Raw genomic sequence first — 14,072 nt, 5'->3', positions numbered from 1 at the left:
TCACAGTTTAACAAACCAATCACTTCAGCGACAGGGACTGCCACTTGTGGCTGAAATGATTGGTTTGTGCCAAGGCTCAAGTCTAACAATTGGGTATTAGTCCCGCTACGGCCTTGAGGGCTGGTATACCTTGGCTTGATGCGGCTGTGTAGCAGCCTTGAGGGCTGAAGATAACTGATAGGCTGTGGCCTGTGGGCCAGTAGGATGAGATGCGGCCTTTGGGCCGGAAGCAGCCTTGAGGGCTGGAGGTTCCTGGTTTGCTGTGGCTTGTGGGCCAGTAAGATGAGATGCTACCTTTGGACAGGTAACAGCCCGGGCTGGTTGTGGCCTGAGGGCCAATAGGTTAAGGTGTGACCTTTGGGCTGGTAACAGCCTCTGGGGTGATTGTGGCCTGAGGCCAGTAGGTGCCTTTGGCCCGATAGCAGCCTCTGGGCTGGTTGTGACCTGAGGTCCAGTAGGATGAGGTGCGATCTTTGGGCCGGTAGCAGCCTCTGGGCTGGTTGTGGCCTGAGGACCCATAACAACAGTCACTGAAAGGAGTCACAGCCTATGGGCTGTGAGGTCGCCTTCAGGCTGTGCAGCAGCCTTGAGGGCTGGATGAACTTGGCAAGGAGACACTGGGGTGCTCTGAGTGCCGCCAGGATGACACCAGCAGTGGTACACTGGGCAGTGTGCTCTGGCAGCTGAAGTGCACTTAGTGCCGCCGGGATGACACCAGCGATCGTACACATGATTGCGTACTTCAGGGCACTGAAGTGCGCTTAGCAGGGCCGGCTCTAAGGGTGTTCGACCAGTGCGGTCGCACAAGGGCGCCACCCATAGAGGACGCACACCTCCCCAACATCCCGATTTCGGTGGGACGGTACTGTCCCGCTGTTCCACCCATGGGCCGAAGTGACCTGCGGGTGGTCAAATCGGGAGGTTGGGGACCCCCACCACCGCAGCCTCCAAACAACATCATGCAAAGGGTGTGGCCTATGAAAATGAGGCCACACCCCAAATTTCAATCATGTGCGGCTGTGCCACGCGTGATTACAGGGCGCTATGTACTGGGCCGGCACAGGGTGCTCAGACCCCGCTTAGTGCTTCCGGGATGACACCAGTGATTGTGGACAGGACAACAGCTAGCCAGCCCCTATATATATGGACAACAGATAACCAGCCCCTATGGATGGACAGGACAACCTCTGTCAGAAGAACAGCCAGCCAGCCCATTATATGGACAACAACCAGCCCTTAAGCACAGAAGCGTCACTAGGGTTGGTGTCACCTGGTGTGGTAGCTCATGGTGTCACCCCCCCATCCTTAGTACTGTTTTTGTACTATCACTAAATGCAATGGCAATAGTAATAAAATAAACAGCTAACAAAACTAACGTTATATCTTTAAAATACAATATCACAGGTAAAACATTATAACATTTACATAAGTGTTATGCAAACTAAACTCAATGCCTAAATTATTTGACTCAACAGTTTCATGACTTACTGGACACAAACTTAGATTGTAAAACGGTTTTGCATTGCAATGAGGTTTTTCATGTGTTAGCCAAGATTCGGAAGGGCAACATAGGGATGAAGACATTAAGAGAAACTCTCATGAAAAGCACGCCAAACCATATTAAATTTATTATATTCAGCAAAGTATATCACACAAAGTATTCATTTGCACACCTCGATAATTTAATTTGAAGTAATACCATAAATAACATAAACAGTAACAAATACAAAAGCATTTTAGCACTTAATGAACATCTCCACAAAAAAAATCAAAACTTTCCTTTTCTGGCCTTCACAGCTGCAAACTTTTGAATCACTTCATCAAAGTCAATGCCTTTTGCCATCTCACTTTCAACTGATAGAATTGCAAGGTCTGAAAGCCTTGACTGTCCCATGGTAGATCGCAAATAGTTCTTTATAAGTTTCAGCTTTGAAAAGCTCCTCTCACATGAAGCCACAGACACACAGATTGTCCAAAATAATTTTAGACTTTGTGAAAGGTTTGGTAGAGATTCTACAAAGTCCCATTCTGCTATGAATTTCACAATATCTAATACTACCCAATCTTTGGCTTTTTCCAGATCAATCTTTGCTGCTTTCAGGTGCCTTCTTAGCCTTGGTATTTCTATTAAAAGAGCACTTTCAGATAATTCATCATAGAAAGTGGTCAATTTTGGAATGGACACCTTTAACTGTTCATCAGTGGCAGATATAAGACTCTTCGCTTGAACAGCTTCAAACATGGCTGCTATTTTCTGGATGGCTCTTGATCTGATCTGAAGCTCAGAATGAAAGCGATCAATGCACTCAAGCATCGCCCTCCTATTTTCTTCTTGAAGAGAGAGTCCAGCATCACATGCTTGTTCCCCTGCCAACCTCTTCTTGACCCTAGTTCTTCTCTGTACTGCAATTCCATATTCTTCTGACTTTGAAAGGGCCTGTTCAATTGCATGCTCCACTAGTTGACTGCGTTCATCATGTAAAAAAAGTTTAAGCGCCTCTAACTTTGTCACCACCTTGTCAAGAGTTAAGCCCTTTGTCTGCAGGTACTGCTGTGTTAGATTAACTTCCTGAAGTACATTACACCAGAAGTATAGGTAACACAGAAAAGTGAAATCACAGACAGCAGGCAAAAGAGTTTGTGCTGCTCCCCTTGTATCCAAATTTTCATGTAATCACAAAGAGCTTCGATCGCCTCCACAAACTTATCAAACTTCTCCTTAACTGGTGTAACAGCAGCATGATGAGCACTCCAGCGTGTTGTTGACAGACTTTTCACTGAGACTCCAGTATGTTCCATTAACACATCCCATCGATGGGTGGAAGCAGCAAAGAAAGAAAACATTCTTTCAAGAGTCCCAAAAAATGTCACACATGATGCATTTTCAGCAAAAGAGTGCTGACCACACAAATTAAGTGAATGGTCCACACATCCACTAAAAATAGCCTTCCTGTTCTTTTTTTTAAGAATGGCTTGCACACCTCCATGGATTCCAGCCATAGTGGCAGCATTATCATAGCCTTGAGAGCGGCACATCATTATGTCCAGTCCATCATTTTCCAGTGTTTTAAGAATGTCAGAACTGAGGTCAGCAGCTGTTTTCCCCTTTAAAGGAAAAAATCCAAGAAATACCTCTTTTACTTCAACTTTCATATTGTTGATTTTTACATATCTGATCACTTCGGACATCTGGTCAGTATGTGATATGTCAGGTGTGCTGTCAAACATGATCTCAAAACAGTTTGCAGACTTTATGTCAATGACAAGCTTCTCCTTCACATGGTTTGCCAAGGCACTTATAAACTCATTCTGAGTGTTTGGTGCTAGATAAGAGACTGACACTTTAAGTTTACATGTGCTCTGTTTTAATCTCATAAGGTGCTCTTTCAGCACTGGATCATATTTTGACAGCATCTCAACCATCTCAAGAAAGTTCCCTTTATTTAATGAAGTTTCATCTTCCTTGTGGCCACGGAATGCTAGATTCTGCTTGGCAAGAAACAATGTTATATCAAGCAATCTGTACAAGATGTCCCTCCACTTTTTCTTCTCCATTTCCATTAAAGAAATACTTTTGGCATCAATGGTTTTGTGCAGCCTAAGTCCTGCTGCTAATGTTTTCCACTTTTCAAGGCAACATAGGTGCTCTTCGGATGTCTCATGGTTATATACTTTAGGGTTCAGTTTCCACCACATCTGAAACCCAGTCACAAATTTGGATGTCATACTTGTAGTACTAACTGCAAACAGTCGGCAGCAAAAACAGTATAATTTGTTGCTGACAACTGAGTAAATCATCCAAGACCGTCGAATTTTCTCGCCATTTGGCATCATCTTGTAAAACCACTCTTTTGAAAGCTGACGTACACCACCCTTTGCTTTTCCATCTGAATCTTGCCTTGACACTGCACTGAAAGGACCATCTTTGTTCTTGAAATAAGTACTTCCCTTTTTGATGATTTCAACCCGAAAGTGATCTGGAACTGGTATTTCCCAGAAAGAAACATCATGGAAAATTTGCAAATCTTTCTCCATAACATCACTCATTTCCGTTGCAGTATCAAGGCTAGTGTCACTTTCTTCTGCTTGACATTCTTCCATTTCCACTCCTTGTTTTTCTGCTGTAAATTCTGCAATTTCCACTTCTTGCTCTTCTGTAGAATGCATGCAATCATCAGAAGAATTAGTATTATCAATTGGAGACTGACACCATGCAGCATGATTGAATATCACTGCACAATGTAAAAATGCATAATAGAATTTTTTTGCAAAATTTAATAAAAATATGTAAATCTATTGTAAATAGTACAGGCAAAGGAAGGAAAACCTTGGACCATGTGATTCTGCTGTTACCCTGCCAGGTTAATTACAAGTGCAGAACACTGCATGGGGAAGTTAATTTAAATATACCCTGTTAGTCAATGAGAAAAGGTGTGTATTTTACCCCTAATAATTCAATATTGAAATCAATGCAGGGTTCAAAAACATGCAAAATTTAGAAAAGGCAAACAAAACATTTTGAAAAACAAAAATAAGTAATGTTAATATATGTATACAGATGTGTCCTCATACGCCAGGTCGCTTAAGAATCTTCTAGCATCGGGCATCTTCTTTGCTTGTTTCTAGCTAAAAATGCATCCTAGTTGCAACGTAATGTGACTAGGATGTAAAAGGAGGATTAATTTGATGCATGACACTCAGGGTAACTAGGGTAGTGCGACCAGTGCCATGGCACAGGGCACCGCAGGGCAGGGGGCGCTGTTTGGGCCTGTCAATTTTCCTGTTTATTATCATTCTCACTTGTAGCTTCCTCTTCTTTTATCCCCAGCATCTCCTGGCCTCCACTATCTCTTCCCTGGCCCCAGCATCTCCTGGCCTCCCCTATCTCTTCCCTGGCCTTTCCCCATGAGGCCATGGCCTTTTTTCAGGTGCACTATTTTATGTACCCATTTAAAAAATGGGGGGGCACCAATGCTCTCTTATGACACTTGTATATCTGTGTGCAACTGAATCTCTGAACCTGTATATAAAGTGCAGTAGTAGCAGCTGCAGCTTTCTTCCAATACAAGCTCTGATCTGTATACTGACACAATATACAAGTGTCATATATCAAATTAATCAACACAGTCTCCTTGTGCGTACTATAGTAGTCACATTGCATTGTGACTGAGACTCATTTTTAGCAAACAAAGATGCCCAACGTTAGCAGAGCTGCACTGGACCTGGCGGCTCACTCATGTCCGGCATCTCGCGCTGTATAGCATATCGAGGATAGATGTAGGAGTACACATCTATAATGATGTTAACATAAAGGGCAATACACAGACCAATACCAATACCAATTAATAATTTAAAATGAGCCATTTAAATATACTCCTTAGGGTAGAGACAGTGGGGGCGATTCAATTGTTTGCACCCGTGGCTGAAGGCTCAGGGCAGGCGAGCAGAAATGTTCAATAAGTCGTCACTTTGGGCACCTAAATGGGAGTTTGGGCGCCCAAAGCAGGACTTAGCCGCTTTACGGGTTTAGCCCTGTCGATTTGGGCACGACATGCATGGGCGCCCAAAAACAATTGAATATCGCACCCCAATCTCCCGTCACTTTAGGCGGGAGATAGGGTGCGATAAAACAATTGAATCGTCCCCAATGACCAACCCTCCATTGACTTTTTCTACTACCTCATTCCCTCCTCATGTTAAACTCATAACAGTAAGATCATATTATAAATCAAAGTTTGATTACATGTAAAGAAATATGATCTATTATGCAGTAATACAAAATGGACCCTCTCTCCCTCCCTTATCTGCAGCCAGGTCTTTATTCAGGGCAAAAGTTTCCTTGAACCCCCCCCCCCCACACCACCAACCTGACCCAAAACAATTTAGACTAGTACAATGCTTTTAACATATAAATGTGTATTATGTATTTTAAGTCACAACAATAAGCATACTATACAATATCAGTGCAAACATACTCAGACTTACAGTGCAGATTTCTTGAAGGTGAAAGCAGAAACTAGGCAGCACTCAATTCCAATAGCGTCAGGAGTAGGGTTAGGCTGTCTCCTCCAGACTGCTATGAAAACACTCACTTTATTCTCTGAAAATATGTTTATAATAAATGAGCAACTCTAATATATGGATAATTTATAAAGCACTATTATATATGTTAAATCAATGGGCAGCAAGAGTTTCCATTTGCAGATGGACAAGCACTCGCATTACCTCTATGGAATGCCCTTTATTCAATGCCGTATTAGTGCCTCTTATGCAATCTCCTATAGTTGTGCCCATTATGCAGTTCCCCCTGTAGTAGTGCCCCTTTAGGCAATGCCCCCTGTAGATGTGGCCAATATGCAATGCCCCCTGTATTAGAGCCCATTATGCAATGCCCACTTTATTAGAGCCCCATATGCTGTACCCCCAGTAGTGCCCCTTACACAGTTCCCCCAGTAGCGCCCCTTATACTTTACCACCAGTATCGCTCCTTATGCAGTGCCTCAGTAGCGCCCCTTATTCAGTGTGCCCAGTATTCAGTGCCCCAGTAATGCCCCTTATGTTGTGCCCCCAGTAGTGCCTCTTATACAGTATCGCCAGTAGTGCCCCTTATGCAGTACCCCCAGAAGTATGCTTTATACAGTGCCTCCCCGTAGCACCCCTTACGCAGTGGCCCAGCAATGCCCCTTATGTTGTGCCCCCAGTAGTGCCTCTTATACAGTATCGCCAGTAGTGCCCCTTATGCAGTACCCCCAGAAGTATGCTTTATACAGTGCCTCCAGTAGCACCCCTTACGCAGTGGCCCAGCAATGCCACTTGAGCTGTGACCCCCATAGTGCCCTTATACAGTGCCCCCAGGATTGCATCTCTTATGCAGTGCCCCAGCAATGCCCCTTAAGCTGTGCCCCCAGTAGTGCCCTTATACAGTGTCCCATAGCCCCCAGTAGTGCCCTTATACAGTGCCCCATGGCCCTGTAGTGCCCTTATACAGTGCCCCATTGCCCCCGTAGTGCCCTTATACAGTGTCCCATAGCCTCATTAGTGCCCTTATACAGTGTCCCATAGCCTCATTAGTGCCCTTATACAGTGTCCCATAGCCTCATTAGTGCCCTTATACAGTGTCCCATAGCCTCATTAGTGCCCTTATACAGTGTCCCATAGCCTCCAGTAGTGCCCTTATACAGTGTCCCATAGCCTCCAGTAGTGCCCTTATACAGTGTCCCATAGCCTCAGTAGTGCCCTTATACAGTGTCCCATAGCCTCATTAGTGCCCTCATACAGTGTCCCATAGCCTCATTAGTGCCCTCATACAGTGTCCCATAGCCTCCAGTAGTGCCCTTATACAGTGTCCCATAGCCTCCAGTAGTGACCTTATACAATGTCCCATAGCCTCATTAGTACCCTTATACAGTGTCCCATAGCCTCCAGTAGTGCCCTTATACAGTGTCCCATAGCCTCATTAGTGCCCTCATACAGTGTCCCATAGCCTCATTAGTGCCCTTATACAGTGTCCCATAGCCTCCAGTAGTGCCCTTATACAGTGTCCCATAGCCTCAGTAGTGCCCTTATACAGTGTCCCATAGCCTCATTAGTGCCCTCATACAGTGTCCCATAGCCTCATTAGTGCCCTTATACAGTGTCCCATAGCCAGGCCTCCAGTAATGCCCATATATTGTGTCCCATGGCCCCCAGTAGTGCCCTTATATTGTGTCCCATGGCCCCCAGTAGTGCCCTTATAAGGTGTCCCAGCATGGAACTCTAATGGTGGCCCGGCCCCCAGTAATCCCCCTTATACTGTGCCCCCCCCTGTGTACTTACCTCTGGGTGTGTCCAGTTGGGGTGCGCAGCGCACTGTGCACTTGACTCCTGGCTGGCTTCCAAGTTCTTCTTTCTTGACACGCAGCGCGCTCAGGTCCGTAGTCCCTCCTCCTTCTCCAGCAGGCTGAGCGGCTCCCAGAAGGACAAGCGGAGCCGGCATGCGCAATGACGTCATCGTGGCCGGCGTCCAGAAGCACACACAGGCACAGAGAGATCCTCTGTGCCTGTGTGTGGCTCTGGACGCCGGCCGCAGTGAATGTGCAGTGCGGCTCACCCCGGCGGCGGCGGGCAGACCAGGACGGACATCACGCGGCGGATCCCAGTGTGTGTCTCCAGCAGCACGGTCGGCGGTGGTGCCTGGGGTGTGCGGCCCGCGGGTGTGATGTGCTGCTCTTCTTGGTGTCACCCCCTTGAAGGGTGACACCAGGTGCGGGCCGCACCCCCCGCACCCCCCTAGTGACGCCGCTGCTTAAGCAACACAACTGTAGTCAGCCCCTGTGCACAGCAGACAGCTCCCAGCTCCCTCCCTCTTCACTCTCCACAACCAGAATAAAAAATGGCGGCAACCGCTGGACCTTTATAGAATCCAAAACCCGCGAGTATCTGACAGTGGGATGATGACGTTATGCCTTGTTTTCAAATCCGAGTCATGCTGGAAAACCCGAGCTGACTCAGATCCCCTAAGTTCAGGTGGGTTCGGTTCTCAGGCAACCGAACCCGCTCATCCCTAGTTTATATAATATATACTTGTCCTGCAATGTCTTGTACTGTAAGTCACTGTTCTCTTGTTCTGCTCAACTGTTTATGTACTTTGTTAGGAGCTGCGGAACCCTTGTGGCACCATATAAATAAAGGATAATAATAACAATGATAATAATACCCAATGTGTAATCAGTTGCTGACTATTGTGTATGAAGTGGTAGTTTGGGATCGGTTAGCTCGGCTTGATGCAGACCTTTTTAAACAATGTGGTGGCTGCTTCTTAGCAGGTTGGAGCTGAACATTTAAAGCGACACTTACATTCAATGTAAAAAGCCCAGCGTGCTTTACACTGAATGTGAGTGCCACTTTAAATTCTCCTGTTTAAAGCCGTCGCTTTGAATATATATGCCAATGTCTCCTTAGGCCTGTTCTAGAGTTGGGAATATAGTAAGAAAGAGCAAGTAAATGTGCACCTTGGTAAAACCATGTTGCACTGCAAGTGGGGCAGTTTTAAAATGTGCAGAGAGAGTTAGATTTGGGAGGGGTACGTCCAATCTAACATCTAAATTGCTGTATAAAAATAAAGCTATCCAGCATTTGAGAACTACATGCAAAAACACCCAGGATTTACCATGCAAAAATAATGTATGTATATGCAATCCTTGTATTGCAACATGGTTTGTCCAGGTACACAGTTATTTGTTATTTCTTACTCTATTCCCAGACCTAATCAGGCCGTATGTGACCAATTCCACTTGCGGTGGACAGATGTCTTTAAAAACCTACACATCAGGCACTGGCTACTGACTGTGAACAAAGTACCCCATGTTCTCTGTGTGCCACCTTCTCATCTGTGGTCCAAGCTTATTATGAGAGCATCCAGAATCACCATCTCCTTTCTTTACAGATATCTCACTGTTAGGATCCGCAGGTAGCGGATCATCTTGGTGGCAGTTCCCAGTCTTGGTCACTACTAGAGACTGCATCTAATCCGGTTTTGTCTGTGTTCAGTTCTCAGCCTGTTATTCCTGTCTGTGTTTTTATCTTAGGTGTTACTAATCACCTGCCTCTCTGCAGATCTCAAGTGCACATCAGCCTGTGATTAGGAATTACTCTCTGCTGGAGACGGCTCTGATTGGGTCCTGCTTTTCTTAAGTTACAGCCAGCCCTGCACTGTGTGCCAGTTATACTGTCTAAACATCAGTACACAGACTGTTTCCCAGCTTCCAAGCCGCACCATTGTACAGCCTGTCTCCTGTTTTCCAAGCCGCACCAGTGCACATACTATTTCCTAGCTTCCAAGCCACACCAGTGCACAAACTGTTTCCCAACTTCCAAGCCACACTATTGCACAGCCTGCCTCCTGGCTTCCAAGCTGCACCAGTGCACATACTGTCTCCTGGCTTCCAAGCCACACCAGTGCACAGATTGTTTCCCAGCTTCCAAGCTGCTCCAATGGCTCCTAAGCCGCATAATTGGCTCCCAAGCCGCAACTTTGGCCTCCGACCACTCTACTTGCTCTCCAGCCACATCATCGGTACCTTGCCGCACCAATGGCTCTTAAGCCACATCACCGGCTCCCAAGCCACAACATCGGCCTCTGTCCACTCTACTAGCTCACCAGCTGCATCATTGGCACCTTGCCGCACCAACGGGTCTTAAGCCGCATCATTGCCTCCCAAGCCCCATCATCGGCCTCCGGACCACTTTACTTGCTATCCAGCCACATCATTGGTACCTTATCCACACCATCGGCTCTTTAGCCACACCATTGGCTCCCTAGCTGAACCATTAGTGTTCAAGCCATGCCATCACCGTTCAGCCGTACCGTTCCTACTTTGGACTATTCTTTTATATGTTCTTGCCTGTTTTTTGTGACAATAAAGTCACTTACTTTGATTTCACACTACGTCTCCTGGTGTCTCTCTCCTTAAGGTGTGTTGGTCTTCTGGACCCCCAGACAACCATTACACTGTAACCTTTTACCGCAGTTGAAGAGACGTTGGAGTCAGCTCTCCAAAGAACACTCTTAATGCCCAGAGGGAGGGTATCTATCAGATTGCTTATACTACTATATGTTGCAATGTCTGTACCACTCAGAGATGCAGTTGAAATTGCTTCATAGGTTGTATCTTACACCTAATAAGCTGCATACTATCTGGTCCCACAGCTCCAAATTTTGACGGCACAAGTGTGGCACTATTTGCACATTATACCACATTTTTGTGTACAGGAAGTATTTAAATTGAAATCTTGAAATCTTCAGTTCTCAGCAGAACTGTGCACCCAGAGCCGGGGTTGGTGCTCCTCTTTATTTTTACCCCTTCTGTCCCCATTTTGGTTCATATTTTGGTGGTGACCAGAATGGCCATGACTCAATGTTGGAAGTCTAATTCTTTCCCCTCCATTGCTAGGATTGTATCTAAGGTTCACTATCATTTTGAAATCAAGGTCACCCTTGATGATGTGGTGTTCCTGGCACAAGTTCTACTCTGACAAAGAGGGTGCGACATTTTCAAGTCCAACCTCCTTTCAATGTCTTACCTTTTGTCTTAAATAAATCCTTTAATGTTGAACTGCCTTGACTTGTATGCTTAGCGAAATATTTAGTTATCATTATGATTCTAACAATGATTGATTTTGTTACCCTATTCTCTTATTGGGAATGTTTTATACCCCCTCCAACGATATCCTCTGAATCCAACATCACTTACCTAATGTTCTTTTATTTAAATTAAATTCAATATTAATGATGGATTAAAAATATAGATAATAAAAATATAATTTGATATTCAGAAAAAAAGGAATTGTACTAATCCTTAGGTCAGTATTTAAATATAAGGAATTTCCATTTACAAATCCTTAAATATTTACTTTGCAATCCTCAGCTCATTTGACTCTTTGCAAACCATGTGCAATTCTCAGTTCCTGTTACTTTTTGTAAACAGTGTGCAATCCCATTTTTCTTTTCCAGCCTGTATGGCTCCCAATCATATTATATTCCTTCATATCCCCAGTGTAATAAATACTGTTAAACTTTCAGCAAGCTGTGAATAGTAACATAATTCTATACACATTGGAGTTGGAGAGTGGGGGCGTTCCAAAAGTTGACAGCAGACACAATCGGTGATCTGGTACATCATCATCTGTCATTTCTGTCTGTCTGCCCACTTAGTGGTTACACTATAATGGCTCATGCTGTTTGCTCCCTACTCACCCCTGTGGGATCCATCGTTATGAGCCATAGGGATTCTCTCTATCTTATCCTGTATTCATACTACCCTTTCTCTGTCTTTGGTTTTATCATTGTGCTTATGGACCTGGCCAGCCCCAGAAAAAACACACACATTGTCCCTGACAGGGGAAAAAAAGACACACATTGTCCCAATAGGAAAAAAAGAAAAACATATTGAGTCAATGATTTAGTGATTGCTCCAACATGATTCCTCGCCACCAAAACCAAAATAATAAAACAAAGATTAATTTTTATTGTCCCCCCCTCCTCCCTTTCCACCCCTGTCCCCAGCACCTTACAGAAGACTGAAGGGCCAATGGCACATGAAAAAGTGAAGTGTCATTGATTTGACAGGCACCTACCTTCCAACATGTATTCTGTTCGATCTGCTTTGCCTCTGTTGCTTCTCCAGAGCATTGTATGAAGCAGAAGCTATCCACTTAAGAAGCTTGTATCTACTATAATATACATATGCTATGTACTTGTCTGATATTTTAAAGTTTTTACTATACTAATAAAAAAATGAGTGCCCCAAATATTACATTTTTAAAAAAAAATATATTGATTTACAAAAAAATCTATCACTTATACTGGCATGAAGCTTACTAGATGTGTGCTTTTATTTCTATAAAGTTGGGAAAAAGTGAAAAAGTGGTGGGGCAGAAGCTCAGTGGGGGGAAGAAGCAGTGGGCAGTGTGGGAAAAGAACAAGGAACAGTTGGGGGAAGGAGCAGAGTTCAGTGAGGGGACAGAGTAAATATAATCTGGGTACATCAGGGCCGTCTTAACAGCATCTTAGGCCCTGGGCAGAGCAATGCACTGGGGCCCCTACAATTGGAAACCCACTGCCTCCACCATCCAATACTTACCCCTCCTTTATTTTCATGCCATCTCTCCACATACTTCCATACAGTGACTGGCTGTCAGCACTCTGATTGGTGGATAGCTACAGCCATCCACCAATCGGCAAGCTGACAGCCATTCACTGTCTGCTGCAGTCTGTACAGCTGTTAAGAAATGGGTTCATAACACATATACCAACAATAATGCAATGCAAAATATCCACCAATAAAAGAGAATAAGGGCACACTGTCACTAATGTGAACAAGAAGGTCAGTGATAACACATTAAGTATATTTACTAAGCAGCGTTAGGAGACAGAGTGATAAGTGATAAGAAAGTGATAAGGTACCAGCCAATCAGCTCCTAACTGCCATCTCACAGGCTGTGTTTGAAAAATGACAGTTGGGAGGTGATTGGCTGGCACCTTATCACTTTTCACTTTGTCTCCTAACACTGCTTAGTAAATAGACCCCTAAGTTATATTTTTAGTTTTAAATAAAGCAGTTAACATGAGTCACTCCTAACTTTCACATTACACCTGAGCATTATCACTACATGCAAGTGATTGTTTATTGTTAAATAGTGTTTGCAAACGAGTGGCCGGGATGACGTTTGAAGATGCTTTTCCTAAACTGTTGGTTTTACTACGCAGTGAATGGAGCTGTCCATCTCTGAGAGGCAAATGTTATTTCTACTGCTTGTAATAGTTTGTTAATGGGCTCAATTAAACAGCTATTAACGTTGATAAACATCTGACTCCTGCAATAACACTGAAGACTTTCCTTTCTGGTCTCTGCACTTGTACTTAGTTCTACCTGTCTGTTTAATTCCCTCTCTGCGATTGTAACTGAGAAAGATTATACTGTATATAGTTTTCCTGTAGTTCTCTAACCCGGATATTTATTTTATTACTTCTTATGAGGCTGCGTGTATCCTTGCTGAGGGGTAATTAGCCGGTCCCCTATCTGACCCTGGGAGCTGTGCCTAAATGGTGAGTATGTTAGAGGAGGCTGTCTTTACTACTCACTGCACCGCCCTGGTCTTCCTCCAGCTCAACCCCCGACTGAGAGAGCCAGGCCTCCATACACTGCTACACCCGGCTGGTCACTGAAGGGAGAAGGCCGAGCTCTGATGCATCTCCACCTGGATCTGCTTCCCACTCTCTGCCTCTCAGTCAGCACTGTTCCCTGAGGGGATGCAGCTAGACAGCACTTCACTCCGGTACTGTCCTGTCACTCCGGAGCTCCGGTCCCCGCAGACTATCCAGTCATGCCGCCAACAAGTCTCCTCTGACACTGAGGTAAGAGACACAGCGCAGGTCTCAGATGCACCTCCTCCAATGATCCGTTGCCAGACCTTATATAACCTTCCCCCAGTCCTCATATCAGCAGGGATTCCCTCCTTTTTCTGTTTAAATAGGAGAGCCCCCGGCTCAAGCTCCTCCCACAGCTCCACATAGTCCAGGCTGTAGGAAGAGT

General features: G+C 44.9%; 1 protein-coding gene across 1 annotated transcript; it reads right to left on the bottom strand.

The window, feature by feature from the left end:
* Positions 1-1,768: 1,768 nt before the first annotated feature.
* On the bottom strand, positions 1,769-7,990 carry LOC148435876 (zinc finger MYM-type protein 1-like). Its single transcript, XM_088465493.1, has 3 exons — positions 7,816-7,990; positions 2,620-4,154; positions 1,769-2,569 (listed from the first exon to the last, which is right to left on the bottom strand). The coding sequence occupies exons 1-3, from the start codon at positions 7,988-7,990 to the stop codon at positions 1,769-1,771; spliced, it is 2,511 nt and encodes an 836-aa protein (XP_088321619.1).
* Between the last annotated feature and the right edge of the window lie 6,082 nt (positions 7,991-14,072).

The sequence above is a fragment of the Taudactylus pleione genome, unplaced genomic scaffold (assembly GCF_031769625.1).
Source record: "Taudactylus pleione unplaced genomic scaffold, aTauple2 ptg001990l, whole genome shotgun sequence".
In the NCBI taxonomy this organism is placed as follows: Eukaryota; Metazoa; Chordata; class Amphibia; order Anura; family Myobatrachidae; genus Taudactylus; species Taudactylus pleione.
This window is presented reverse-complemented; position numbering and strand designations above follow the sequence as displayed.

Excerpts from the sequence above, each read along its gene's own strand:
- LOC148435876 (XM_088465493.1), bottom strand. The coding sequence starts at position 7,990 with ATGACGTCATTGCGCATGCCGGCTCCGCTTGTCCTTCTGGGAGCCGCT. Across the intron at positions 4,155-7,815 it reads CCAACTGGACACACCCAGAG|AAGAGCAAGAAGTGGAAATT; the intron begins GTAAGTACACAG and ends TGCATTCTACAG. Across the intron at positions 2,570-2,619 it reads AACTCTTTTGCCTGCTGTCT|GAAGTTAATCTAACACAGCA; the intron begins GTGATTTCACTT and ends AATGTACTTCAG.